Here is a 24,330-nt window from a genome sequence, read left to right as displayed (position 1 = left end):
GTAGTTCACGAACCAATCTGGTTTTGACTTCCAACTTTTTGCCGTTTGTAGCTCAACCTATTCACCTACTCTGACAGTTTTAACTTCATCCCAGCGTCCAATTCTTCTTGTTGCCCGCCTCTGCCTCCTGAGTGCTGGGATTAAAGGTGTGTGCCACCACCGCCCAGCTCATCCATGCCTGTTGTTTATATGGTGCTGGAGATCAAACCCGGGGCTTCATGCCACCAGGTCCCCTATCAACTGAGCGACATTCCTAATCCCTTCACTCATTTATTGAAGCTACTTCCACCCTTTTCTCAACAACAGAAATAAAGGCAAATTTTTATTCTTTCCTGAATTCCTTATGCTGTATATTCATCTGTTCAACTGGCTACCACATAAGATATGGGTTATGAAACATGCAATCTTCAGTGTTGCTCTTGACTTAAATCTATCAACACTTCTTGATTCACCTGCCATACATCCATAAATCTTTTTTTCAGCCCCAAATCTTGTCATTAAAAGCAAATGAATAAACTCAGGTTACACCAGTTTCCTAACTGTCCCTCAGTCTCATCTCTGTCAAGGCTTGGCTCTTCTGACAGAATGACCTTTCTTGCAAAAGTAGATGGATCATTTCATTCCCTGGTATAAATCCGCCAATGGCTTTCTATCACTGTGAGTCTGGTCTCTGACCAACCACACGTCTTTGTTATTTGACTGCTCCCTGCAGTCAATAATGAACCCTCAGGGATTTGTGGCTCCAGAAATGGCGTGGTTCTTGTTGTTTTTCCTGTGCTTTAGACTTCTCTGTCCTCAGTCTTCAAACCTGAACATGGGCATGGCCGCCTCCCTTTGGTATCTGTTGCCCCCAAGTTAAATGTCTTCTGCTGTGCCCATAGCATCCCACCTCAGTAACAGCATTCAGCACAGAGTGTGGTCATCCTTGCTTTAGATGTCTAATTCTTCCAGACAGTGAACTTACGAACAATCACCCTACCCAACTTCCTTTGCCTATGGCCCTATGCAAGACACAGACAAGACAAAGTAGGGTTTTTTTTTTGTTTGTTTTTGAAACAGGATCTCTGTGTAAACTTTGTTGTCTTTGGACTCAAAATCACCCCCAGTTCATCCTCCAAGTGCTGGGATGCAAATGTGAGACCCATTCCATGTTCAAAAAATTTTCAGATTTAGTCAGGTGTGGTGGCACATGCCTTTAGTCTCAGTTCTTGAGGCGCAGAAACAAAAAGGATATCTGTGAGTTCAAGGCCAACCTGGTCTAGAGCATGAATTCTAGGACAGTCAGAGCTACATATAGAAATTTTGTTTAAAAAGGAAAAAAAAATTCCAGGTTCAAAGAGCACTTGCTTGGTATATGCAAGACCCTGAGTTCCATTCATAGCACTGCCAAGAAAATAAAAAAGCTTGTCGAATAGATGATAGAATTAATGAAGGATTATTGTCCTCTAGAGAGAGAACATTTTGGTATCAGAACCTGGAAGCATCAATTTGGTAACCACACATAATCGTAAATTCTGGCCAGCATTCCCCCGCCGGCCTCTGGGGGCGCTGTGGGACCAGCGCTCGCTTTGCGCTGCCGGAAGTTATCTTGAAGGCCGGCCGTTGGGGGGCGGGGCTCCAGAGCAAGTACTTCCACCCAGAGGGAGAGGGGCGTCCTTACTGTCGAACTGCCCCTCCCATGGTCCTGCCCACTCCGGGGGGCACCTCAGCTGGAGTGCTGCGGGGACCCCGGAGGTATGGAGCTGAGAGGCGGGGTCGGATCGGCCTCTGCCCCTGATTCACTTTGGTTGTCCTGTCTCTGCCTCCTGATAGTTTCTGAGGGGTGCCCTTCAGGGGAAGTCTGTGGCGGCGGCCTCTGGTAGCCTCTCAAACCATGGGGTGGATGGAGATCTGCGTCAGGAGAATCTCCTGGAGAGGTTTCTGCTTGGGAAACCTTTGGGGCAGGATCTCTACTTTCTGAGGGGGAAGGAGGGGAGATCACTGTAGCTTCCCAGGAGCCTGTGTTTGGAAGTTTCTCGATAGGAGACCTCTCTCTGGAGTCTCTTCAGAGAATTTTTGAGTCTGAGCTTTCTCTCAGTGCCTGCCAGTCCAAGGGTTGTAAAATCCCTTTCCGAAGCGGCTTTGATTCTATCACTTCTTGTCTGATGTGTGTGGTTTTTTGTTTGTTTTTTGTTTTTTTCCAATGGATTTGACTCGGGATGGTTAGGCAGAATTCATTCTCACTCAGTCATTCAGGAAAGCAAGTTATTCTCTATATTTGCACACTCTCTTCAAGAAGATGACTTAAGACGAATCTTAATCCGTGCTTCTTTCTTCATGGGGATCATGGTTAAAGAGAGAAAACAACCTGGTGTACACAGGCCTGTACTCCCAGCACTTGAGAGGGAGAGGCCAGAGGATCAGCTGTAAGCCAGCTTTGGCTACATGAGAGCCTGTCTCCGCAAAACAAAACACAAACAAACAGAACATAGCAAAAGAGTAAGAGCGCTTATGAAACTCCCTTCAGTATTTGGTGCCCTATATATCCTGTGCACTGGGAAGAACCTGGCCAGCTTTTTGTAAACCACTCCCTGGGCCTCTCCCTTTGTGGTACCATTAGTCCCACACCTGCTGTGTGTCAAATCCTGGCCACTCCTGGGACAAGTAGGTTAATTACAGAACAGTGGACTTCTCAGTAGTGCATGGAAATACATCAGGGTGCTGCTGAACCCCTGAAGCTTCCCCAGTCTGCTATCTAGCTGCCTTCCATCTTCCCTCACCACACTCCTTCTGTTCTTCAAGGTTGAACGCTAAGCATGGGGAAGAGCTGCAAGGTGGTCGTGTGTGGCCAGGCATCTGTGGGCAAAACTTCAATTCTTGAGCAGCTCCTGTACGGGAACCATGTTGTGGGTGAGTGTTGCTGGGGCTGACGGATTGGTGGAAGATGGTGAAATTTGGTGAGATTTGGTCACATTATGAACACAAAGGCTAAAAAGGACACCAGCTGCTTTTACACCCTTAAAACTGGGGCTGCAGGCATGGCTGACAGAGTACTGGTTTGAACCCCAGCAATGGAGGAAAAAGGAAAACATGATACCCCCCCCCAGTTCTACAAAACTGAATAACTCTAGAAGGAAGAAACCCAAAACCAAGCTAGAAAAAGCCCCACAGAGCACTTCTGTTTGGGAGTGTACATTCCTAATGTGCGTGTGTGTGTGTGTGTGTGTGTGTGTGTGTGTGTGCATGTATGTTGTACATAGTCAGAGGTAGGTGGGCGGCATCTGCTCCCCACACTCTCCACTTCCTTGTTACTATCATCATCTCTGAGATGGCCTCACCACACTGACAAGACTGGCCTGGGTCTCACATAGATCCGCCTGCCTCTGCCCCTGCCCCTCCAAGAGCTTCGATTCAAGGCGTGTGGTGCCACACCCAGTTGTGCGTTGCCCTTTTGCTTTGTGTGACATGACACTCATCCCCCAAAGTCATCCCTGCCTAGCTCTCTCAAGCGTGACCTCTCCAGAGCCCTCACTTTCCTTACGCTCACTGGGATGTCCACCTCTCTCACATGTCCCATCTCCCTTGACTCTTAATCAGGTCTCATTTTCACCCAGGTTCTGAGATGATTGAGACCCAGGAAGACATCTATGTGGGCTCCATTGAGACAGACCGAGGGGTGCGGGAGCAGGTGCGTTTCTACGACACTCGGGGTCTCCGGGATGGGGCCGAGTTGCCCAGGCACTGCTTCTCCTGCACTGACGGCTACGTCCTGGTCTACAGCACAGACAGCCGAGAGTCGTTCCAGCGTGTCGAGCTGCTCAAGAAGGAAATCGACAAGTCCAAGGACAAGAAGGAGGTACATGTCCTAGATTTCTGTGAGAGCCTAGTGGTAGGGGGGCATGGGTACTTGGTAGGCTTTGGGGTACTGGAACGATTCCAATTGTGCTTATTTGCCAAGGAGTGGTTTAGGAGCTAGAGGACCATGAAGGTCATTGGAGGGTCTTCATCCCACACAAGAGGTGGCTAGGACAGTATAAACACTTTTCTGTGGTTTAATAGGATCCATTTTAATACATGATGCTCCCCCGAATCTTTCTTCCCTGTGGCTCCATGCCCTTGCCAGTCCTCTGTTGGGCCTCTGGGAACTGCATCTTCCCCAGTTGTTGGCCAGAAACAACTGACTGCTACTCCTGAGTCTGAACCACTGTCTATATATATATACAGTGGCTGTCCTGGTACTCACTTTGTAGATCAGACTGGCCTCAAACTCACAGAGATCCACCTGCCTCTGCCTCCCTAGTGCTAGGATTAAAGGCATGCACCTCCACCACCCAGCCAGCCTCTACTCTTGTCTCTCTTCTTCAGGTCACCATCGTGGTCCTTGGCAACAAGTGTGACCTGCAGGAGCAACGTCGTGTAGACCCTGATGTGGCCCAGCACTGGGCCAAGTCAGAGAAGGTGAAACTATGGGAGGTGTCAGTGGCTGACCGCCGCTCCCTCCTGGAGCCTTTCATCTACCTGGCCAGCAAGATGACCCAGCCCCAGAGCAAGTCTGCCTTCCCCCTCAGCCGCAAGAACAAGGGCAGTGGCTCCTTGGATGGCTGAAGGGCTGCCCTTCTTTCTTCACCTTTCCAACCCCGTGCCAGGATGGGTTGAGGGCACAAGCATGCATAAGCAAGCTGTTCTTCCAATCAGTAAGGGAATAATCTTCTAGGCCAGGAAGCTGGGCCAGCCCAGGCCAATGCCACTTTTGTCCCCTCTTAACTCCAAGAAGTGCAAGTGAACTTGATTGCTGGCCCTCCCCTTGACCCTTCCATGGTAGTTCCCACCCCACCCCCAGCTCACATCCCATTGTCTCTACTGTTACCTGGACACTTATGGTACATAGTGTCCCTTCCATGTGCCCGGGGCAGGAAGCAGGGCTGTCATACCAAAGTGCCCAGTCCATGGCCTGGCTCCTATCAGGGATTCCAACTCTCTAAATTTCCTGCCAGTAATACAGCACTGGCCTAGGTTCGAGAAAGTGACCGGGTAGTGTGAGCACACTGTCAAATATGCTGGCTTAGAGTTGGCTCCTATCTCTCACGCTGACCTTTCCATTGGCCTGTCCAAGGCTGGGAAAAGCCAGGCTCCTGGGAGTGGTGTTTTCTGTTTGACCTCTACTCATCACCCAGCTCCTTTACTTCCTCTTCCTGCTCTGGGAGCAGAGGCCTCATTGGTTGAGGTAGTGTGGAATGATGACGGGGCTGTCAGTCACCCTGTGACCTAGCAAGGCCATTCTTCTCTGGGCTTCAGTTTTCTCATCTGTGAGGCGACAGGAGCTTGGATGATCACTTAGAGCCTTGGCAGCTCTGTGACCTTCTAAAGCCGGTGACTTGGGCCTCCTGTGTCTGCCCCTGCTTCACCCTCTTCAAGGTGCTACACCAACCAGCCCTGGAGGCTGGACACGCCTCTTGTAACCACCAGGGGGCAGGAGTGCACTCTCTGCTCAGTGGCGCAAGCAGCACAGTCCCTGGACCTGCCCATCGGGCTAGTGTCCATCCCTCCTGGTTGTTTTTGGCTAGTAGCTGGACTTATATTTATATTCTCTGTATTTATATGCCTGCTACCCTGGTGGAGGTGGGATAAACGGCTCCTCCAGCCCTTCCTTCTTACCTCAGATGCCTGCACAGACCCAGGCAAACCAGTAGCAGCTTCCTAGGAGCTGACAGGCCTTGTGTGCAGGGCTTGTGCTATCTATCAAGTGAGCTTATAACCCACAACTTCTGGTGCCCTCCTCGAGCTTCTGATGTGCACACCTCACGTGAGTTAGACACTACAGCCAGGCCACCTCCAGTACCACCCTTTCTCCCCAGGGCTGGGCAAGGAGAGTCAGGGCATCTCCAGGCTCAGGCTTGAAGTTCATTTATTAATGTGTTGGACACAATAAAACCACAACTGCTGTTATCAAAAAGTTTCCCTCCCCCGAACCCTTTTCTTGTCCCATTGGAAATAGCTTTCCAAAAAAAAAAAAAAAAAAAAAAGATACAGGTAGACACTGGCGAAGTCCCATAGTGAGTGGGTAGTGGCACTGGCTTTGGCAACATGACGGTGGATCTTGAGGGCATAAAGGACTGTGTACCAGCCCTGAGCTCCACAGTTGGAGAGACTGGACCCCATAGTCCGGAGTGGAAAATCCGTAGGCTCAGGGAGACCCAGAGCCCTCCTTAGAGGGGGGCTCCAGCAGGACCACCAAAAGGTTAAGAAGGACAAGTGTGGTAAGACAGGCCACTTCTGCTAAAGCCAGGGCCACGAGTTTGCCAGCCTGGTCTACAGAGTTCCAGACCAGCCAGGGCTACACAGTCAGGTCCAGCCTGACACCTCTTTTACTGAGCCTCACCCCTACAGAAGAGCTGGAGCTTCCCCTCAACTCTGCCCCAGTTTCACAGTACCTTCCTTTGAAGAACTTTGGGGGCCCCTTTTCTCCATGGTCCTTTCCCATGGTCAATTTCTGTTTTTGTTTTTGTTTTGAGACAGTATCTAGCTATATGGCCCAAACTGACTGAACTCATGATCCAGATGCCAGGATTATAGGCATGCACCACCACACCTGACTACCCCATGGTAAACACAGCTGTTAGGTTCCCACCCACACCTGTGTGACACCCTAGCTCCAGTGGCTGTTCAGAAGGCCCTAGAACATGGCAGGAGAGGCTGGCTTGTGGGAGCTGAGATGTGACTCTGCACTGTGTAAGTCTGGTTGGGGTTGGGGTACGAGAGCACCATGTGGCTGGGGCTGTGGTTTTGCATAGATCTTTGGGATTCATGGAGCCATAGATGCAGGAAGCCCAGGACTAGTCCAGGAAAGGAGGATAGTGACGGTCCTCAGGCCCAGGGGACTGGAAAAACCCCAGTCTGAGTAAGAAGCAGGTACCCCCGCTTGGGTGGAAACCCAGAAACTGCAAAAGGCAGTCTCTGGGATGTGGAGACAAGTGCCTGCCAAGAAGAGATAGGATGTGGCCATCCTGGGACCACTAATAGGGAGTGAAAAGGATGGGCCCTGCAGCAGTGCGGACAGCTCCCGCTGGAGTACGGAACAGAGCTGGGCCCAGGACAGGAGCTGGGAAGAGGGTAGCCGCTGCTGTTGCAGCAGGCCGGAGGGCTAGGGGCCCCGGCAGGGCACAGATGGCAGCAGCTGTGGTAGGCAGCGGACTGGGCAGGAAGCGGGCTGCCAGTGTCTTGGTGAGTTGCTTCTGCAAGGCCAATTTAGACTACAGAGAGAGAGAGAGAAATAGAAATGGACAGGGTCTCCAATACCAGAGAAGCCCACCCCCTCCCTGGGCCACATCCAGGAGCTTTTTTGCCTCAGGGACATGACTTTGGGAGTTCCAAGTCTAACCGCCTCCTTCCCACCCCCAAACGGCCATTCCAGAGGGCTTGCTATGCCACCTGTCTTCCTGCCCAGCAGATGGACAACTTCAGGACAGGCAGAGCCAGGACACTGGGAGGGGGAGGAAGAGATAGTCCCTAGAATAAGCACATCCACCCCTGGCTTTTGCCTCTCATATTATGGTCATAGCCCACCCCACCCACCGGAAATTCCTGTGAGCATAGCCCAACCCCAACCCTAACCCTGTCCCTACCCAGGCAGCTGCAGGGCCAACACCTTCCTGCCACACCCCAAGTCTTTTAGCTGGCCCTTCCTCCCACTCTCCCTAGTAGACTATTGCCTAGAGACAGGTACCTTGAGGGCACTCACAGCCAATGCCGCCTGTTTCTGCAGTTTGCTGTGCTGGCTGGAGGACTTGGGGGACTTCCCAGCCAGGCGGTCTTTGTGCCTCCGGCTGTTCATGTGCTGACAGAGACAGGATTGGGGTGAGATGAGGAAGGCCACAGAACCCAAAATTATTCTGTTGCCCAGATTATTAGAGTTCTTCTACCCACAGATCTCACACTCAACACACACACACACGATGGGTTCTCTTGATGGGATAGCCCGAAGCAACCAGCTTGCCCTGCCACATTCATCCATGAGTGTGCATCAACCCTTCATCCCTTGCTCTGATGTCCACCCAACCCTGGCCTTCCTTCCTCCTACCTGCTTGAGTTGGGTCTCTGAATTGACCTGGAGCTGACAGAGGGCACACTGGAAGGGAGGGCTAGGTCCCTGCCGGCCCCCACGATTTCCTAGCACTCTCTTTGTCTTGTGTCCAGCCCCTCCCTGGAACACAGGACGGCCCCGGCCCCTTCGGGGAGCCCCTTGGTGGCCTTCCACCATCCATCGGTGCTTGGCTCCTGCAAGGAAAGACAAGTTTGTCAGTACGGAAGGGAGATCACAACACCAAACTAGGTTAGCTGGTTGCCCCTTGCAAACCTTGCTCTACCTATACATGTCCCCCACCCCCGCAACCACATGGGCTTCCCTTCCCAGCATCTCTGGCTTGTCTATGGCTTCCTGTGGACATCTCCCAAGGAAGAAGGCCTTATAGGCATCTGAGCTAAAGTCCTTTCCTTTTGTTTTGACCCAAGGAGAATGGAGCAGGGTAGTCCTTAGCAATCTTCAGTTCTGGTTGCTGAGACTTCTCTTCCAGATGCCCCTCCCTTGGGATCAAGAGACCCAGAAATGCCTGTGTAGTAACAGTGGGCAGGGTTCCTCTGTCACCTAGCCATGGGTCCTGGGAAGCACTAACCTGTGTTGTGAGCCTGAAGCTGTGAGGCCGAGTTTACTGTCACTTTACATGTAGGGCAGTAGAGGCACCCCTTTTCACTCCTGCCTTCCCTGCCTTCCCCATTCATCCCACTCCCCACAGCCACTTCTGCTGGCTCAGGCCCTGGTGCTTCTGTGCCAGGATCCGGGGAGCAGGGTGGGCAGGAAGAGGAAGAAGAGGAAGAGGAAGCAGCGGCATCCAAGAGGTCTGAGTGGGCCGGCTCTGTAACTGATGTGTCTGAGGTTGATGGTAGCTGAAGTGAAGGGCCATGAGGAGGAGATGCAGAATCTGTAAGGAGATGGAACATATGGGGAGACTCCAGCCCTGAGGCTCGGCACCGCTGGTGGAGTTGGTGTGGGAGGGTGGGGGCTTCCTGATGAGAGGAAAGCTAGCACTAAATTCTAGGCTTACCTTGCCACCAACTCTCTAGACAAACTTTTATATGGGGCCTCAGTTTCCCCATATAAAAATCATCAAACTGGAAGGAGCAGGTGACATTCTAGCACCTCATTATTAAGTAAGCAGTGGTCACCAGAAAGTGTGCTAGAGTGTTTATAAACTGTCATTCATAATAGTATCAACCTGAAGATTGCGAGTCCATCACACAGGAGAATGGTGGTACATATATGCAGTCCAGTAACACAGCAGTGAAAACAAAGAGCTACTATATGTAAACTCATGCACAAATCAGGGTTGGCAGTTTTTGTTTGGTCAGGTCTCATGTATCTCAGGCTGTTCATAAACTCACTATGTAGCTGAGGATGCCCTTGAACTTCTAATCCTCCTGCCTTCACCTCCCGAGTACTGTGATCATGGATTTGTGCCACTATGGCTGGTTTAGTGTTGGTGCTGGGATCAAACCCAGGATTTCCCATGTGGTATGTAAACACTCTACCCACTGAGCTACACAGCCAGCCCTCTGTCCTTTATTTTCTGAGACAGGGCCTTATGCAACCTAAGCTAGCCTTGGACTCAATGCATAGCCCAGCAGACCCAGAACTTTCCTTCCTTGGTCTATCAGGGGTGTGGAGGACAGTGGTGCCCATCAGCTGAGAAACGGGCTTCTCCCTCTGGCACCCAGGGAAAAAAATACCAAACAACGAATGTATCCACATTTGATTGCAGAGTGCTGAGCTCTGGATTGTGGAGAACATATGCTCCTACTGTTTTGGCCACCTACTTCGTAGCCATTTGTTCTGCCAGACTTAGGGAACTAACACAGGAAGGATCCTAGTTCAGGCTAGGAGTGCTTGGCAGCATGTTGCCTGGTCCAGATTGAGCCTGAGGAACATCAGGGAACAGTAGGTATCTGCCCGTGTGGGTATACACACAATAATTTCCCAGGTAGAAAGATGGTAAAAGGCTGGCGAGAAGGCTCAGCAGTTAGAAGAGCAACTCTTGCAGCAGCTGGAATTTGATCCCTAGCACCCACACCAAGCCCCTCACAACCACTTGTACTCCAGCTCCAGGGGATCTTATACCCTCTCTTGGCTTCTATGGTCCATGGGTACCCACACATACAGACACACACACAAAGCAAAACAACACAGTAACAACAACAAAGACAGCCCAAGTTTTACGAAAGAGAAAGAAGGATGGTGATGAGCCAGCCACGTAAGCCACTGTCAGAAGCTAGCCTCAATGTGGGGACTTGGGTTCAGGACTGACCTTTGCTCTGCGGGCTTCCGGGGCCTCCACTGGCTGGAGGTGAGGCTGAAGATGCCACTGTCCCATTTGGAGTCAGGTTTCGAGGTCTCTGCTTGCTCTTGGCAGCTTCGACAGCCTTGAGTTTTCTGGCATGTCTGTGGCCCTTGTAATGAGCTTCAGCCTGGTTCTGGAAAAGGGAGGGGGCGGTCACACGCCTCAATCAGGAATGAGATTAAGCAGAGGGACAGGCCAGAGGGATATGGGGTTAAAGGGGTACAAAGCTTGGGCACAAGAAGTGAAGTCAGTGTCACCATCATGGCCACATGCGTCTGTCTGGTCCAGAGGTTTACCGAGGGTGTCCCCACAGGTGCTCCAGTGCAGGCGGCCTCTGCCATCAGAGCAAACCTGGCCATTTATAAGCTGTGCTTCTTTCGGTAGGTCACAGCACCGCACTGAACTTTCTCACTTGGTGTGTGTGTGTGTGTGTGTGTGTGTGTGTGTTTTGAACTGAACACAAAGTCTCATGGGTCCTAGGCAATGCCCTCCGCCCTCCACTAGGCCACATCTCTGGCCCTGCTTGCTTCTACTGTGTGTTCCCACATCCAGAAGGGTTGAGCCCAGAGACGTTCACCAAGTGATTCCCTTAGTGTCTGCCTGTATATACAGAATATTCTGGAAGTGGACTGTTTATTGTGTGGCTCAGGCTGGCTTTACTCATGATCCTTCTGCCTCAGCCTCCCCAGCGCTGGCATCACAGGTTTGCACCGCTCTGTTCGGCTCTAAGCTTTAAGCTAAATGGGATATGAACTGTTAGTCTAGTTTATAAAGTCGGGGCTCCTGAATGTTAAGGGGTACACATATAGAAAGCATAGCAGTACTCATATTTTGGGCTTATGTACTCCAAAAACATTCATTCCTTTGGTATTTTTTGAAATTAAACATTTGCAATTGGCCCAGTCATTCTGTCAGGGCCAAGGTGTGGAGACATGTTCCTTCCAGCAAGTCTCTTTTCCTACTTTTTATGGAATGATGTGACCTAAGCATCTGGAGAAAACACCACAGCTGGACTATTGGCATCCTCTCTACTTCACTAGGAGTCTCTACTTGTGGCTTCTCAACTCCTGTTTCCCAAAGGTGGGAAAGACAAGCCTCCACTGCCCTTCCTTGAACTCTTTGGCTACAGTCCACAGTGGTTTTGACATCTAACCCAAATCCCACAGTAAAGAGTTTCATCTCCCCCAGGATAGGCTATGGGAGGAATATGCAGACCTCAGGGTCAGCCAGGACTGGGTTCAAATCTTAGCAATGCTACTTCCCAGCTGTGTCTTCAGGCAAGTTATTTATCCACTCTGTGTCATCCTCAGAAAAGTGGAGATGGTAATTGTGCCTCTGTACCTCTCATAGAAGCATCATGGGAGTCTTTTAAGATGACGAAGTATAGTCAAGTACATCTTTAATCCCAGCACTAGGGAGGCAGAGGCAGGTGGATCTCTATGAGTTCGAGGCCAACCTGGTCTACAGAGTGAGTTCCAGGTCAGCTACATAGTGAGACTGTCTCAACAAAAACAAAACTCACTGATGCTGGGTATGGTGGTGTGCACCTTTAATCCCAGCAGGGAGGCAGTGGCAGGTGGGTCTTGTGAGTTCAAGGTCAGCCTGGTTTCTATAGTAAATTCCACCACCTCCCCCTAAAAGATACTGGGGAGAATACATGCTATAAACATCTCAGGTCAAGACGAGAAACTTGCACTATGGCCCCTGGGACATCCAAAAGGTGGGTGCAAAGCAGAGGGGAGGAAAATGGAATCCCAGTAGGCTACATGTGGGCAGGAGGGGTCTGAGAAAGGGTGGAGTCAGCAGAGGATGGGGTATCAGAGCACAGTCCCTCTCCAGCATCCCGAAGAGACCCAGCTCCCTCCAACCCCCCGTTTCCATGACTCCCTCTCACCGCTGAGTTAAACCTCAGGTGACAGATGTTACAGGAAATGAACAGCTTCTTCTTCAGAGGGGAGGGGACCCCAAATGTGTGACTGATGACAGCTTTCTGGACTGGGTCCATCTGTGAGGGGGAACAAAAGGGTAAGTTCCCCCTGCATGCTCAGGAATGGTGCATTTCCAAATGTTCTCAGTCTACCAGACCTCTCCTGCTCTGTGGCTGTACCCTTGTATGGGTACAGACCAGATCAGTCAGGCGGCAAGGGGGATGGCCAAGGGTGACCTGAATGCCTAGGGCCGTGGCCTGACTCTCACGAGATCACCTTGAAGTCTCTTGCTGCCCTTGTGGTCTTAGTTTTTGGGTTTTTTGGGTTTTGGGTTTTTTGTTTCTCTCTCTCATATATATATATATGTGTGTGTGTGTGTGTGTGTGTGTGTGTGTATGTATGTATATTAAGACATCTGCAGGTTTCTCTTTTTAAAGGGGCACAGAATTGGGACAAAGAGTTGATCATAGACTATAGCAGGGAAGGGACAAGGATTCTTTTGGTGGGATTTCCTTCATTCCAACCCAGTTTTTGTGTCTGAACCTGCTGGTAGGGGCAAGAAACCCTACCTTACTAGCTCTGCCACTGTCCCAGAGTTTGATGTCTGCTAAGGAGGATGAAAGTCATGGCCAGGGAGGCGAGTGGCCAAGCAGGACAGCACGGGGAGGCCTGAGGCCCCCCTCCCCAAGTAGCAGGATTGTCCCTTTGGAATATGAACTTGAGTGTTTTCTTACTTTTTCTAATTGTAAATTTTGTATATTCTTTCCTTTTTTTGTTCTCTTTCTCATTTATTTATTTATTTGAGGCAAGGTCTAATCTAACTCAGGCTGGCCTTGGATACCTTGTCTTCCTGCCCCTGCTTCCAAGTGTTGGGATTATAGGTATGCGACATCATGCAATTTTCTTTCTTTCTTTTCTGTTTTCCTTTTGAGATAGTCTCAAGTAGTCTAGGCTGGTCTTGAACTCACTTTGTAGCTGAGGATGACCTTAAATAGTCCCTCTTGATTTTACCTTCCAAGTGCTGGGATTAAAGGCCAGTGCCACCTGATTTGTGTGGTACTGAGAATCAAGCTCAGAGCTTTGCGCCTGCCAGGCAAACACTGTACCAGCTGAGCTATGTTCCAAGCCACTTCAACATCTCGGTTTCTATTGTCTTTTCTCAAGGGCCTAAGTTTTGGGGGTTTGTTTTATTTTGTTTTGTTTTTGAAACAGAGTCTTACAACATGGCTCAGGCTGGCCTTTAACTCGCTGGTGTAGCCCAGGTTGTCATGAACACACATTCCTTCTGCCTTACTCTCCAGAATGCTGGCATTAAAGGTAGTGCCACCATGCTGTGATTTAGGGGCTTGGGTTGTTGGAATCAAACCAGAAGGTGTCTGGCTCAGTCAAAAGGAACTTTCCAAACCTTCCCACGGGAAGAAACCAGAGGCAGAGAGGAGAACATGCTCTAGCGACTGCTCTAAAAACAGAGGTTCCAGCCTGGACAGTGCCCAAGGTAGAGCAGACCCAGCATCAGGACCTTAGTGGGTGGTCTCTGCATCTGCCTTTGAGAGACTATGCTTTGTGCAGTGAACAGATCTGTAAGGGACAGTAGGGGCCGAAGCCCCTAGGCCCGTGCCCGAGTGTCTCATACTCCTCAGGACCTCTGTTCAAACCTGAAGGTGACAAAAAGAGGGCGACTCCTCCAGGTTCCTGGGAGGGCATGTGACAGTTTCCTGAGGATGGCCTGGAGTTCATCCATGATTGCATCTGATTTTCAGAGTTAAAAGGAGTCCTCACACCTCATGGAGTACTCCTAACATTTGTCCTACACCCCCACATACAAGTGAGTGCGTGCATGCACACACACACACACACACACACACACACACACACCTGAGCGCATGCAGAGAAATATACAGACACCAAGCACATAAGCTTGAAGGCACTTATAGATCCACAGACAAGCAGAAAGATGCTCTTAGACACACAGATACTATACAACCATGAATGGGCTCTCAGTCACCTAAAACACATACATGCCAAGCACATTAGAGAAAGTATAAAGATAGCCAAACCCATCAGATTCACATGCACACATATTACATACAATCCCCTCGACACACACACAAAAGTCTTCACAAATAATACACAAATTCGCACCCACCCATAACACACAGACCTCCAGAAACACAAACCCCAACACAAAAACATAAGGTCTGGAGTGATAGCTCAGCAGTTCAAAGCACTTGCTTGTGCAATCGTGAGGACTGGAGTTCGACTCCCAGCACCCACACAGCCAACCAGGTGCCCTAGCTAATCTGTAATCGCAGCTCCAATGAGGATAGAGGCAGGAGGATTGCTGGAGCTTTGCTGATCTCCAGCCTTGCTGCGAAAACGAGCTCCAGGTTCAGGGAGAGGGCATAGAGGACATGCAATGACCTCTTCTGGCTGCTGCACATGCACAGGCATGTGAAGCCACACATGTGAACATACAGTGGCTCAAACACATAACCACATAGAGAAATAATAAAATAATCTTTAACCTGAAAATCAAAGACACAACCCAAGTGCACACAGACACACCTGGATCATCAACCAAAAAAAAAAAAAATCATCTCTGGACAGTTGTGATGGTGGTATAGGAATGACATTCATCTGCATCTCTAAACAGGAGACAGGTGGGTTCCAGGTCCTATTTGGTAGCACCTAGGGCAGGCTGAATCACCTTCCTTGCCCCCCCCCCCGCACCCGCATATGTCCCCACCCTCCTGCCCAGCCCCTACCGTGCTGAAGTTGGGGAAGAGACTGAGCGGGGTGGTGCCATTGATGTGGAAGGCGAGCAAGTGCTTGAAGTCCAATGGGGTTTGCAGAGGCCTGGTGGGCAGGGTCAGGGAGGCCAGCAGGGGGCTGGGGGTGCTGGAGGCTGGGCCTGCTGAAGGAGGAAGAAGGGCAGGGTCTGAAATGAGAAGCCAGAGAGCTGTCTCCCACCTCTGCTGCCAGGATGAAAGTTTTTTTTATAGCCAGGACAGGAAGTCCTGGCTCCCTCTTTCCCTTTTTCCGCCCCAGTGAAACCCAGTTGGGGAAGCACAGTCACCGAGTCTATAGCTCAAGTGTCCTAGGCAGAAGAGCGACCCTCTTTCACAGACAGAGTCAGCACAGTGACCCAAATAGACACCCAAAGGGAGTTCAGCCAAGAGAGGGGTCAGAGGAGTCAGGGTTGACATACACACCACCATGGCGACAGTATGTCATACTGTGTTCCCACTTTATCCCAAAGCACCAAACTCAGGGAGTGTAGGAAAAGGCCAGCCCCCTTTCCTCTCACCAATTGTCCCTCCTCTCACTTCAGGCTCCACACTACTCACAGAAGGGGTGAGAACGAACCCACTGGCACGGGGCTGGAGAGATGGCGCAGTGGTTAAGAGCACTGGCCATTCTACAGGACCTGGGTTTGATTCCCAGCACTCACATGGCAGCTCACAAAGGTAACTTCAGTTCTAGCAGACTCAGTGTCTGCTTCCGACCTCTGCAGGCACCAGGCACACACATGATGCCCATACATATATGCAGGCAAAGCACTCATACACACAAAATAAATCTAAGAATTCCCACAAATTTAAAAAGAAAGAAAGAAACCCACAGCATTCTGAAAGTTTGGGTCTTCACCTCCGGTGAGACCCCAAATCAGTCCTCAGGATGCCCAGGAACAACAGTGTGGTTTTGCAGACTTTGCTCTTAACAGTGTAAAGCAAAGGCAAGAAAGGGCTGTGAATCGACAAATCAGGAAGGGAAGAAAAAAATAAAGATATCAGTCCAAGTTATTGGAGACTTTCTTGAGTCCTGCAATTGCAAAACCAAAAGAAGTCCTTTTTAATTCTTGGGTGTTAACCCTCTGAAACATAAGATTGGCTTGTTTAGCATCTGTAGATGTATGCCTATAAACACAGTCATGTACAGAAAAGCCAGCAGACAGCAGATGGGAGGGGGAGGGGGAGAGGGACAGAGGGTACCACTACCTCCCTGGAATCACTGTGCACTTGGCCTATTAGTCTGTGCACAGCTAGCAGTGTGCTATGGTCAGAAACAGCACTGTCGTCTGGTTTACAATCTCTTAGGAAAAGAGACACTGCAAAGCAATGGGCGAGGAAATTCTCAGGAAGCCGTTGTTCACCTCTGTTTCCCCAGTTCCTAAAGCCCAACCTTCTTTCCTCCAACCAAAACCCAAGGGGAGGGTTCAAAAGAGAACAAGCAAACTCTGAAAGGCCAGATGGGACTGGAACTGTCCAGGCCCTACCTAGCCCCTCTACCACTTGTCCAGGCTCCTCTTCCCTCACTGGCCAGGGGTCTGGTTTGGGGAAGAGCAGGAGTCAGCTTGAGTGTAGTATGTATGGGTAAGGTTCTATCTGCCATCCCTTCAATTTCCACCCTCTGCAGGCTAAGGGGAGGGGAGGCCAACCCCGAAGTCCCTACCTCCATCTACTTTCCAAATACTCTATGGCCAGTGCACAATCAAACTCATACAGCGAGGGCACATCCACCACGATCCTCACCATGTGACCGCCATGGCCTACCTGGGACCCTGCTCTGTCCCCTCCACCGTAGCTTGTGGCTGCCTGCTGTCCACTTTGTCCAGCAGCCCAGTGCACATGGGCAGCAACAAGGCTAGCTAGGGCTGCGAAGTCAGAAAAGATTTCTGTACGGCTTGGAATGCACACATGCCAGCTTGGCTCACAGGGCCCGTGGGCAGAGGGGCCCGAGGCTGGCCACCATGGCCTGGAAAAACACGAACTCGCCCAGCGCACTGGTTCACCAGTGCCCAGCAGCAGTACCCACATAACCCCCTTGTCGAGCCCTCCCCATTCTTCCAGGTAGAGGCGGGGTTCGAAGACTGTTGCCAACATGGCCACCGCATACAGTAAGCGACCGGGGAATAACACCCTCCACACGCGCCCATGGAGCCCAGAAAAAGCTGCTGGAGGTGCTCTAAACCTCATGATGAAGCCTCTGAATAGCCCAGCAGCTCCACACCATGGTAGGTGCAGCTTTTGCCTTCTGCCTGCCCAGTGGGCAGGCTCGGAGACTGCCAGTTCCTGCAGGGAGCCTGGAGATGGGCCCCCCGGAGGCACACTGTGCTTGCAGCGAAGTTAAGGCTGCCATCACCACCATCTACAGCAAGATCAGGTCCTGGTCTTCATGCTGCAGGACCAGGACAAGCTTCTGCATTGAAGGCAGAGCGTAGAGCAGCGGGTGAAGGCTACGAAGGTGAACTATGACCTGGCGCATGGCCGAGGCCAGGGCAGCAGTGGTCCAGGAGGCCAGGACAGTGGCTCCCAACGTGAGCACCAAGCAAAGTCAGGCCGCAGCCACTACTTCCACAACAGTTAACAGGGAGACCAGTGTACTGGCCCAGGACCCGCCAAGACAATAGCTGCAAGGTCCAAGACTGCATGAAGTTCAGGGACCACGTGGGAACTAGGGTCACCATGCAGACAGAACGAGGCCTCCAATACGCTCTCATACTCACCAAAATAGACAAGGGGGTTAAGGTCAGTTGGGCCAGGGAAACAGTGAAGATCCATGGGCAGTGGACAAGTGGCCCTGAGCTGCAGGCTGATACTCCCCAGTAGGTCACTGGGAGGCCAGGCCAGTTTGGGTGCAGATATGCCAAAAACCTGTAGGATGTCCAGGAGTTGGCAAGTGATAACCTCACCCTCCTGGACCGCTGTACTGCCCAAGAAAGTGGTAGCAGGATGGCCATCACATGGGGGCACCGAAGTGGCAAACAAGGACAGAGTATGGACCTCTGCCCAGTTTCTGGTCTCTTCTAACTCCAGCCGCTATGGGGGTGCCTTCAGGTGCTGATAGGCCTCTGTGTGCAAGACATTGGCAGTAGTCACCTGGGACAACCCAGGGAATAAAAAGGACAGGGTTAGGCTTGTCCTCCAGGCTGCGGGGGCAGCAATGCAAGGTTGTTGGATGAGTACAAGGTTGGGACCAGGCAGACTCTTTGCCGTTTACTGATTGTGCTACCCTAGGCAAGTTTACCTGGCTGAGCTCCAGTTCTCTGGGCTCTCATACCTGCCTGCCCTCATCTCCCTAAACGGCTACCATGAGTTGTAAATCTTCGTTATTGCATTGATGAATATGAAGTGATTTATGACATGTAACGAAGGCTAAGAAGCATGGATTGTTGATGCCGTGTTTCTCTGGTGGTCTTTGCAGGCTTGTCCCAGTCAGGTTTATTCCTGCAGGGTATGACTCTCCTTTTATTTGTTAGCTCAAGTGCTCACTAACAGACACAGTCACTAGCAATTCCTGGCCATCTTAAGGGTCCCAGCTCTGTGCTGTTCATCTCTGTAGAATGAATCCAATCTCCACCCCCACCCCAAGACTCACACGGCTGAACCTAGGATCCACCGCTCTAGGGGCCACATGGGTGGTTCATAGCTTGGAGGGGGATCAGGGATAAGAGTGAGAAACGTCTGGAGAGTCCATGTTCTGGACTATACAATGCCCTGCCCTGGAAGCAAGAAGACTTCCTTTCCCAGCGGATATCACAAAGCCAGACCTTTACCATCTCCTGATTTTTTAAAAAATGTATTCTAGTCTGGCCTCAAGTTCACTGTGTAGCTAAAGTTAACCTTGAACTTCTGATCCTCCTGCCTTATTCTCCCAAGTGCTAGGATTACAGGCATCTAGTTCTGAATTTTTTGTTTTGTATTGTTTTTTGGGTTTTTTGTTTTGTTTTGCTTTGTTTTGTTTTTTTTTTGTTTTTTTGTTTTTTTTTTTTTTTTTTTTTTTTTTTTTTTTTTTTTTTTTTTGAGACAGAGTGTCTCCATAGCTTTGGAACCTGTCGTGAAACTCGCTCTGTAGATCAGGCTGGCCTCAAACTCACAGAGATCTACCTGTCTCTGCCTCCTAAGTGCTGGGATTAAAGGTGTGCGCTACCACCACCCAGCTGGCTTGTTTTGTTCTTGAGACAGGGTTTCTCTGTGTAACAGCCCTCGCTGTCCTGGAATTCACCTTGTAGACCAGGCTGGCCTTGAACTCACAGAGATCCTTTCTGCCTCTGTCTCCCAAGCACTGGGATTAAAGACATGTGCCACTACGCTCAGCTGAATTTTTATCATCAGTTTACAACCTCTGTCCCAGGGAATAGGATGTATGACTGCGTTCACCCAATGACAGGTGCAGGTCTGGCTTCTTCACTGTTGTACTCAAGGTGACTGGCGCAGTGCCAGGCATGTAGGCAGTCCTTGGTGAAGGTTTGACATAGTGGAGGTATGAATGAAGTGTATTGGCTCCTACCCAGGGGCCTAGCATACTGGAGCTTTCTCCAGGTGGCTCGATGCCTCCCTCCCCCTTAGTCCTCCCCTTACCTCTGGCTGCCATCCACCTGCATATCCCTCACCCTCCTGGGGCTGTGTATTCGCCATGCTCCGTGCCCAGCAGTGCCTGACACAGGTTGAACCTCTGCAGCTCGAGCAGGGCAGAACATGGGTTAGCAGGCTCATCCTCTTTGGCCTTGTAGTACACAGTGGTTGGCACAGTCCCTTTGGCCAGGTTGGCCTCCATCTTGATGGCCCCAGTGGCGGGAGTGGTTGCAGGCTGGGGTAGGTCCCTTTGCCTTCAGTAGGGCCTTCCAGAGTAGGCTGACCCTGACTGTCTGCCAGCGTCTGGTGGTGAGCTCCTGAGGTGACGTGATGCAGCGGGGCACGGTGCTCGAAGTGTCAGTGCCCACCGTGACGGCATTCCCAGCTTTGCCATGCTTGTTGCACACCAGGGCCTGGCGACACTCTAGAGGGAGCATCTGCTTCCGCTCACAGTCAGAGTCCAGTCAGGGAAACTCTTCCTCCCACCGCTCACTGAAGTTCTGCTTACACTTCTTGTTGGAATTGGAGGTCTTTCCAGTGGGCTTCTTCCCAGGGGGCACCATGCCTGCTCTCAGGGCAGGGGACCTAGGACCCCCTCCAAATGCTCATGGCCCCCTGCTTCCCTTGCCCACACGGCAACTCCCTAGATAGAGAAGTTGGCGCGTGAGGGACAACCCACCAAGCCAAGGGGGACCATCCATCCAACTTAGCTTGGAAAATTTATTCCAGCTCTGCCATAGGAGACTGGAGATGAAAGAAACAAGGGAGAGACGTTGCAGGGGCAGGAGTGGGTGGATAGGGACTACTCTGTCCACAAGTATGGAGAGATAGCCGTGAGCCACAGTCGGAAGAGGTAAGGGACCCCATCTCCCTCTGAGGCCTCCCTCCCTCCATCCAGGACAAGGAAAGGACTGATGGCTATGACTGCTGTAGCATCTCAGAACATAGTAGAGACTTTTTAGCCCAAACTGAATCCCAAAGACAGATGTGATTCTCAGGGCTCCTGAGGGTTTTGTAGCTGAGCCAAGGCTACAGCACAGACTGGTTCCTAACCCACAGGATGTTGTCCTCAAAGTCCGTAGACACCTGTGTGATCAGAAGGAAGTCAATATGGAGCCGAGCATACCAAAGCCATCTGCTTCTCCCTGGGACATCTGTCCCTACATGCACACACACAGGTGCTGGCTCACACGTATAATCACTGGCGTGTGGTCCTGGGAAAGGCAGCCCGGGAACAGGCAGCAGAGTGAGGACAGACTGTGGGTTGGGCTGCAGACAGAATACAACCAGCTGGTTGCCTCTACCTTCCCATAGACGTGAGACCGAGATGCGTCTCTGAGATCAGAAGATCTTATCCAGTTGGATCAGACATGTCAGCCGTACCTCGTAGAGATGTGATATTTGTCCTCTCCTGCGAAATAGCAGCACCTCCAGCAGCAGCAACTACAGCTTATCCAGTCAGTGGAAACCGAGCCAGGCCCTGGGTTAAGAGCCTACACGATTCCCCAAGGAGACCAAGATTATTACTGCCTGTTGGTAGGGAAACTGAGACTACCGACTAAGTCACACCCTAAGGTTTCTCAAGCAGCAGGCGGTGGAGGTACAGTCAGAACTCTCCTCTTCCTCCTGCCACAGGCCACACTGCAAAGGGCAGGCTGCCTTGCCTCTCGCTCCAGCAGCCCTGCTAAGCCCAGGCCAGGCTCTCACCCTTTGCACGGCCACTGAAGGAGCCTCGGATTCTGCACTGTTTCCCTACAGCCAGAGAGCAGCCAGCTCACGCTGATCCAGATGTGGGACTCCCTTGCTTTTGCCTCTTCAGTGGGACCTTACTGCTTAAGTCAAACACCTTGCCAAGAGCCAAGACTTCCCCAGCCTCCAAATGGCCCTGTTTTTAGTACTCCTGTCTGATCAACCACCTCCAAAAAGGCTATCTCATAAAGCTGCTGAAGTTGTTTCTGTGTTCTGTCTCTCTATCCCTCCGTCTCTCTTTCTCCATCTCTATCTCTTTGGAGATTGAACCCAGGTCCCCAAACACTCTAGGCACCCTCATCTCCTGTAACTTTCCCCTGAGCCTAGAATTCCCAGTCTTCTCTCCTTGATTAGCTCCCCTTGAGAGCATCTCACACAGCCCCTCTGCTACCCTGATCTCCGCAGATGGGCTGGCATCTGGCCTCCTGTCTGAGGCAATTCCCTATGGGCAGGAATCCTCTGTGTATCTGCAACTGAATGCTTTCACCCAGGAAGTCCCGCCTTTTTCCATCACTGCCTCTGCTTGTTCCCCCCAACCCACCCCATCCACGGTTCTGGTTCTGTTACTTTACATCATTTTGCTCCCTGTCTTTCTTCCCTCCTGTGTGTTCCCCCAAGGTCAGGAAAGACAACCAGCTTCTCTTTTCTTTTTCTCTCTCTGAGACAGGGTCTCACGTGTAGAACAGGCTGGTCTCAAACACGCTACAAAAAGGATGACCTTGAACAACTTATCCGCCTACTTCTAGCCCCTGATTACAGGCGCGTCCACCACATCCAGCCCTATGCACACTGGAGCTCAAAACCAGGGGTCCCTGCATGTTAGGCAAGCACTGTACAAGCTGAGACACATTCCCAGGCCAATAACTTCTTTATGTGTGAACTCCAGACAGGACAATAGTACCTGACTTCTAAACAAGTGTCACAAAATCTGGAGAAAAAGAATTTTAAAAAACAAGCTCTCTTTCTCTCTCTCTGTCTCTGTCTCTGTCTCTCTCTCTTTCTCTCTGTGTGTGTGTGTGTGTATGAGAGAGAGTGTGTGTGTGAGTGTGTGTGTGTGTGTTTGCCCATACGTGCACCTGCTCAAGCACACACGGGTAGCAGTTTGACTTTGGGCACCTGCTAGGGGGTTAAAATAGCCTCCTCCCTCATCTCTTCTTCCCAACAACCTGCAATTTCAACATTTTATCCTTTCCACCACCCACAAGATGTGAGAATGGGAGACAAATGCAAGATCAAGATCAGGTGACAGATCCTTCCCATCATTCCTAGAACCTGAGTGTCCCCACCCTATCCTGCAGCAAAATGAGCACACCAAAGTGAAAACACCAAGATCTTTTCAGCCAAAGACTGTACCTCGAACCTGGGAAGCTGAAGGCCAAACTGACGCTGTTCCAGACAGCTGTCTTAGACCCTGGGGATGTTTTGTTAGAATCCAGGGGCAGGAGAGCAAGCATCTTGTGGAAAAACATCACCCTGGCTGCCACCCAATAGAGAGGATCCAAGGAAACCACGTTTTGCAGTTGTGCCATAATTGGAAAAGATCGATGCCCACCCTGAGATCCGCAGGCACCCACACAGACAGTGCTAGACATAGAAGCCAGGCACAGATGCACATACATCTCCCCACGGTGAAGCCATGTCCAACGTACATGAGGCTCATGCAGTAACGCACATGCCCTCAGGGACCCAGCGTGAGCCTGTGTGCACACACGGATGGGCATGATCAACAGATCAATGGACACAGACCCTTAGAGGATATCTCTGGACCACTAGAAGCCATAAGCGTGAGCTGAGCGGCATGCGTCTCGGCAAAGAAAGACGCAAACACCCTGAGATCGATACCCAGGACAAGCGCGTGCACACATGTCCTTAGATAACCACATGCATCTGGCTCTTACGTGATCATGTGACCCAACAGTCTCCTTACCCTCTCATTTCACTCCCAGCCTCAGGGCAGAGGCAGAGACCTCCCAGAAGCACGCATATGTGCACATGCATGCACACATAAAAATAACGATGGTATTTCTATTACATATAAAACAAACAGTCAGGAGGGACTCATGAGGCCCTACACCTCCCTGGGGGTCTACAAGTGGTTAGTGCTTCCTCAGGCAGGGAGAGGCATTTTCTCTGGTGGTATAGCCGTGGGTAAGGCATCTACAGGCCTGTACATAACCTCTCCTGTATGCATGCTCCAGCAAGCAACCTTAATGAAACTCATTGACTCGCCAAGAAGGAAAAGAACAACAGAATGTGGAAGTGGAAGGGGGGGTATTTGGGAAGTGGAAGGGGAGCAGGAGTGGACTAGAGAGCGATGGGGAAAGAACTGACACACAGCAAGCATGAAAATCTCATGATGAAACCCATTAGTATGCAGAATGGATACGTGCTCATAATTTTTTTAATCTGCAAAGAAAAACAGAAATCCAGAGGGAGGGTCAAAGATGGGGTGGGGCTGGTGAGCGGCAATGGAAGTGAGGGGCAGATTGAACTGAGACCCAACGCTTGCCCACGCCACTCCCCAGTAGGAATCTAAGTACGGCCAGGGCCAGGACAAGGGTTCCTCCTCGCATTCACCAGAACCTTCTCTCTCACATCCAGGATGTCTAGAGTGTGCTGATGCTTCCTTCAGACCCTGGCCTAGCTAGAGCAACTCCAAACCCCGTAGCTAGAGAACTCCACTATGCCCCCTGAGACCCCCTGCCTCCAGACCTTTGTCCCTGGAGGAGGTTTCCAGAGACCTTTGAAAGCTGCCTCCCTTAAAAAATATATATATAATATATATTATATATTATATAATATAATACACACACACACACACACACACACACACATATATATATAGCCCCGCAAGCCAGGTGTAGTGCACACCTATAACCCCAGCACTTTCGAGGTTGAGACAGGATGGTGAGTTTAAATCCATCCTAGGCT

At 50.8% G+C, this 24,330-nt stretch overlaps 3 protein-coding genes across 6 annotated transcripts in view; 1 reads left to right on the top strand and 2 right to left on the bottom strand.

Annotated features, from left to right (window-relative positions):
* The first annotated feature begins 1,593 nt into the window (after positions 1–1,593).
* On the top strand, positions 1,594–5,932 carry Nkiras2 (NFKB inhibitor interacting Ras like 2). Its single transcript, XM_048450694.2, has 4 exons — positions 1,594–1,734; positions 2,782–2,889; positions 3,594–3,835; positions 4,345–5,932. The coding sequence occupies exons 2-4, from the start codon at positions 2,796–2,798 to the stop codon at positions 4,582–4,584; spliced, it is 576 nt and encodes a 191-aa protein (XP_048306651.1). The 5' UTR covers positions 1,594–1,734; positions 2,782–2,795; the 3' UTR covers positions 4,585–5,932.
* Znf385c (zinc finger protein 385C) overlaps positions 5,868–24,330 on the bottom strand; it is a 50,440-nt gene continuing 31,977 nt past the window's right edge. For 3 of the 4 annotated variants that reach the window (XM_087909985.1, XM_087909983.1, XM_087909987.1), the window contains exons 3-9: positions 15,061–15,209; positions 12,262–12,372; positions 10,335–10,500; positions 8,649–8,954; positions 8,057–8,253; positions 7,703–7,813; positions 5,868–7,229 (exon numbers count right to left, since the gene is read on the bottom strand). In XM_087909985.1, the coding sequence (XP_087766111.1) occupies positions 6,993–7,229; positions 7,703–7,813; positions 8,057–8,253; positions 8,649–8,954; positions 10,335–10,500; positions 12,262–12,372; positions 15,061–15,209 (1,277 nt within the window). In that variant the 3' untranslated portion in view covers positions 5,868–6,992. The remainder of the gene's footprint in view (positions 7,230–7,702; positions 7,814–8,056; positions 8,254–8,648; positions 8,955–10,334; positions 10,501–12,261; positions 12,373–15,060; positions 15,210–24,330) is intronic. The other variant, XM_087909984.1, reaches the window with a different exon arrangement.
* On the bottom strand, positions 16,262–20,213 carry C9H17orf113 (chromosome 9 C17orf113 homolog). The gene is given in 11 exon segments (XM_087909988.1): positions 16,262–16,971; positions 16,973–17,085; positions 17,088–17,228; positions 17,231–17,327; positions 17,329–17,386; positions 17,388–17,670; positions 17,673–18,174; positions 19,674–19,702; positions 19,705–19,884; positions 19,887–20,006; positions 20,009–20,213. Coding segments are annotated over 11 exon segments (1,956 nt in total). The 3' UTR covers positions 16,262–16,743.

This window comes from Myodes glareolus, chromosome 9 (assembly GCF_982192425.1).
Source record: "Myodes glareolus chromosome 9, mMyoGla1.1, whole genome shotgun sequence".
Lineage (NCBI taxonomy): Eukaryota > Metazoa > Chordata > Mammalia > Rodentia > Cricetidae > Myodes > Myodes glareolus.
This window is presented reverse-complemented; position numbering and strand designations above follow the sequence as displayed.

Excerpts from the sequence above, each read along its gene's own strand:
- Nkiras2 (XM_048450694.2), top strand. The coding sequence starts at position 2,796 with ATGGGGAAGAGCTGCAAGGTGGTCGTGTGTGGCCAGGCATCTGTGGGC. Across the intron at positions 2,890-3,593 it reads GTACGGGAACCATGTTGTGG|GTTCTGAGATGATTGAGACC; the intron begins GTGAGTGTTGCT and ends ATTTTCACCCAG. Across the intron at positions 3,836-4,344 it reads AGTCCAAGGACAAGAAGGAG|GTCACCATCGTGGTCCTTGG; the intron begins GTACATGTCCTA and ends TCTCTTCTTCAG.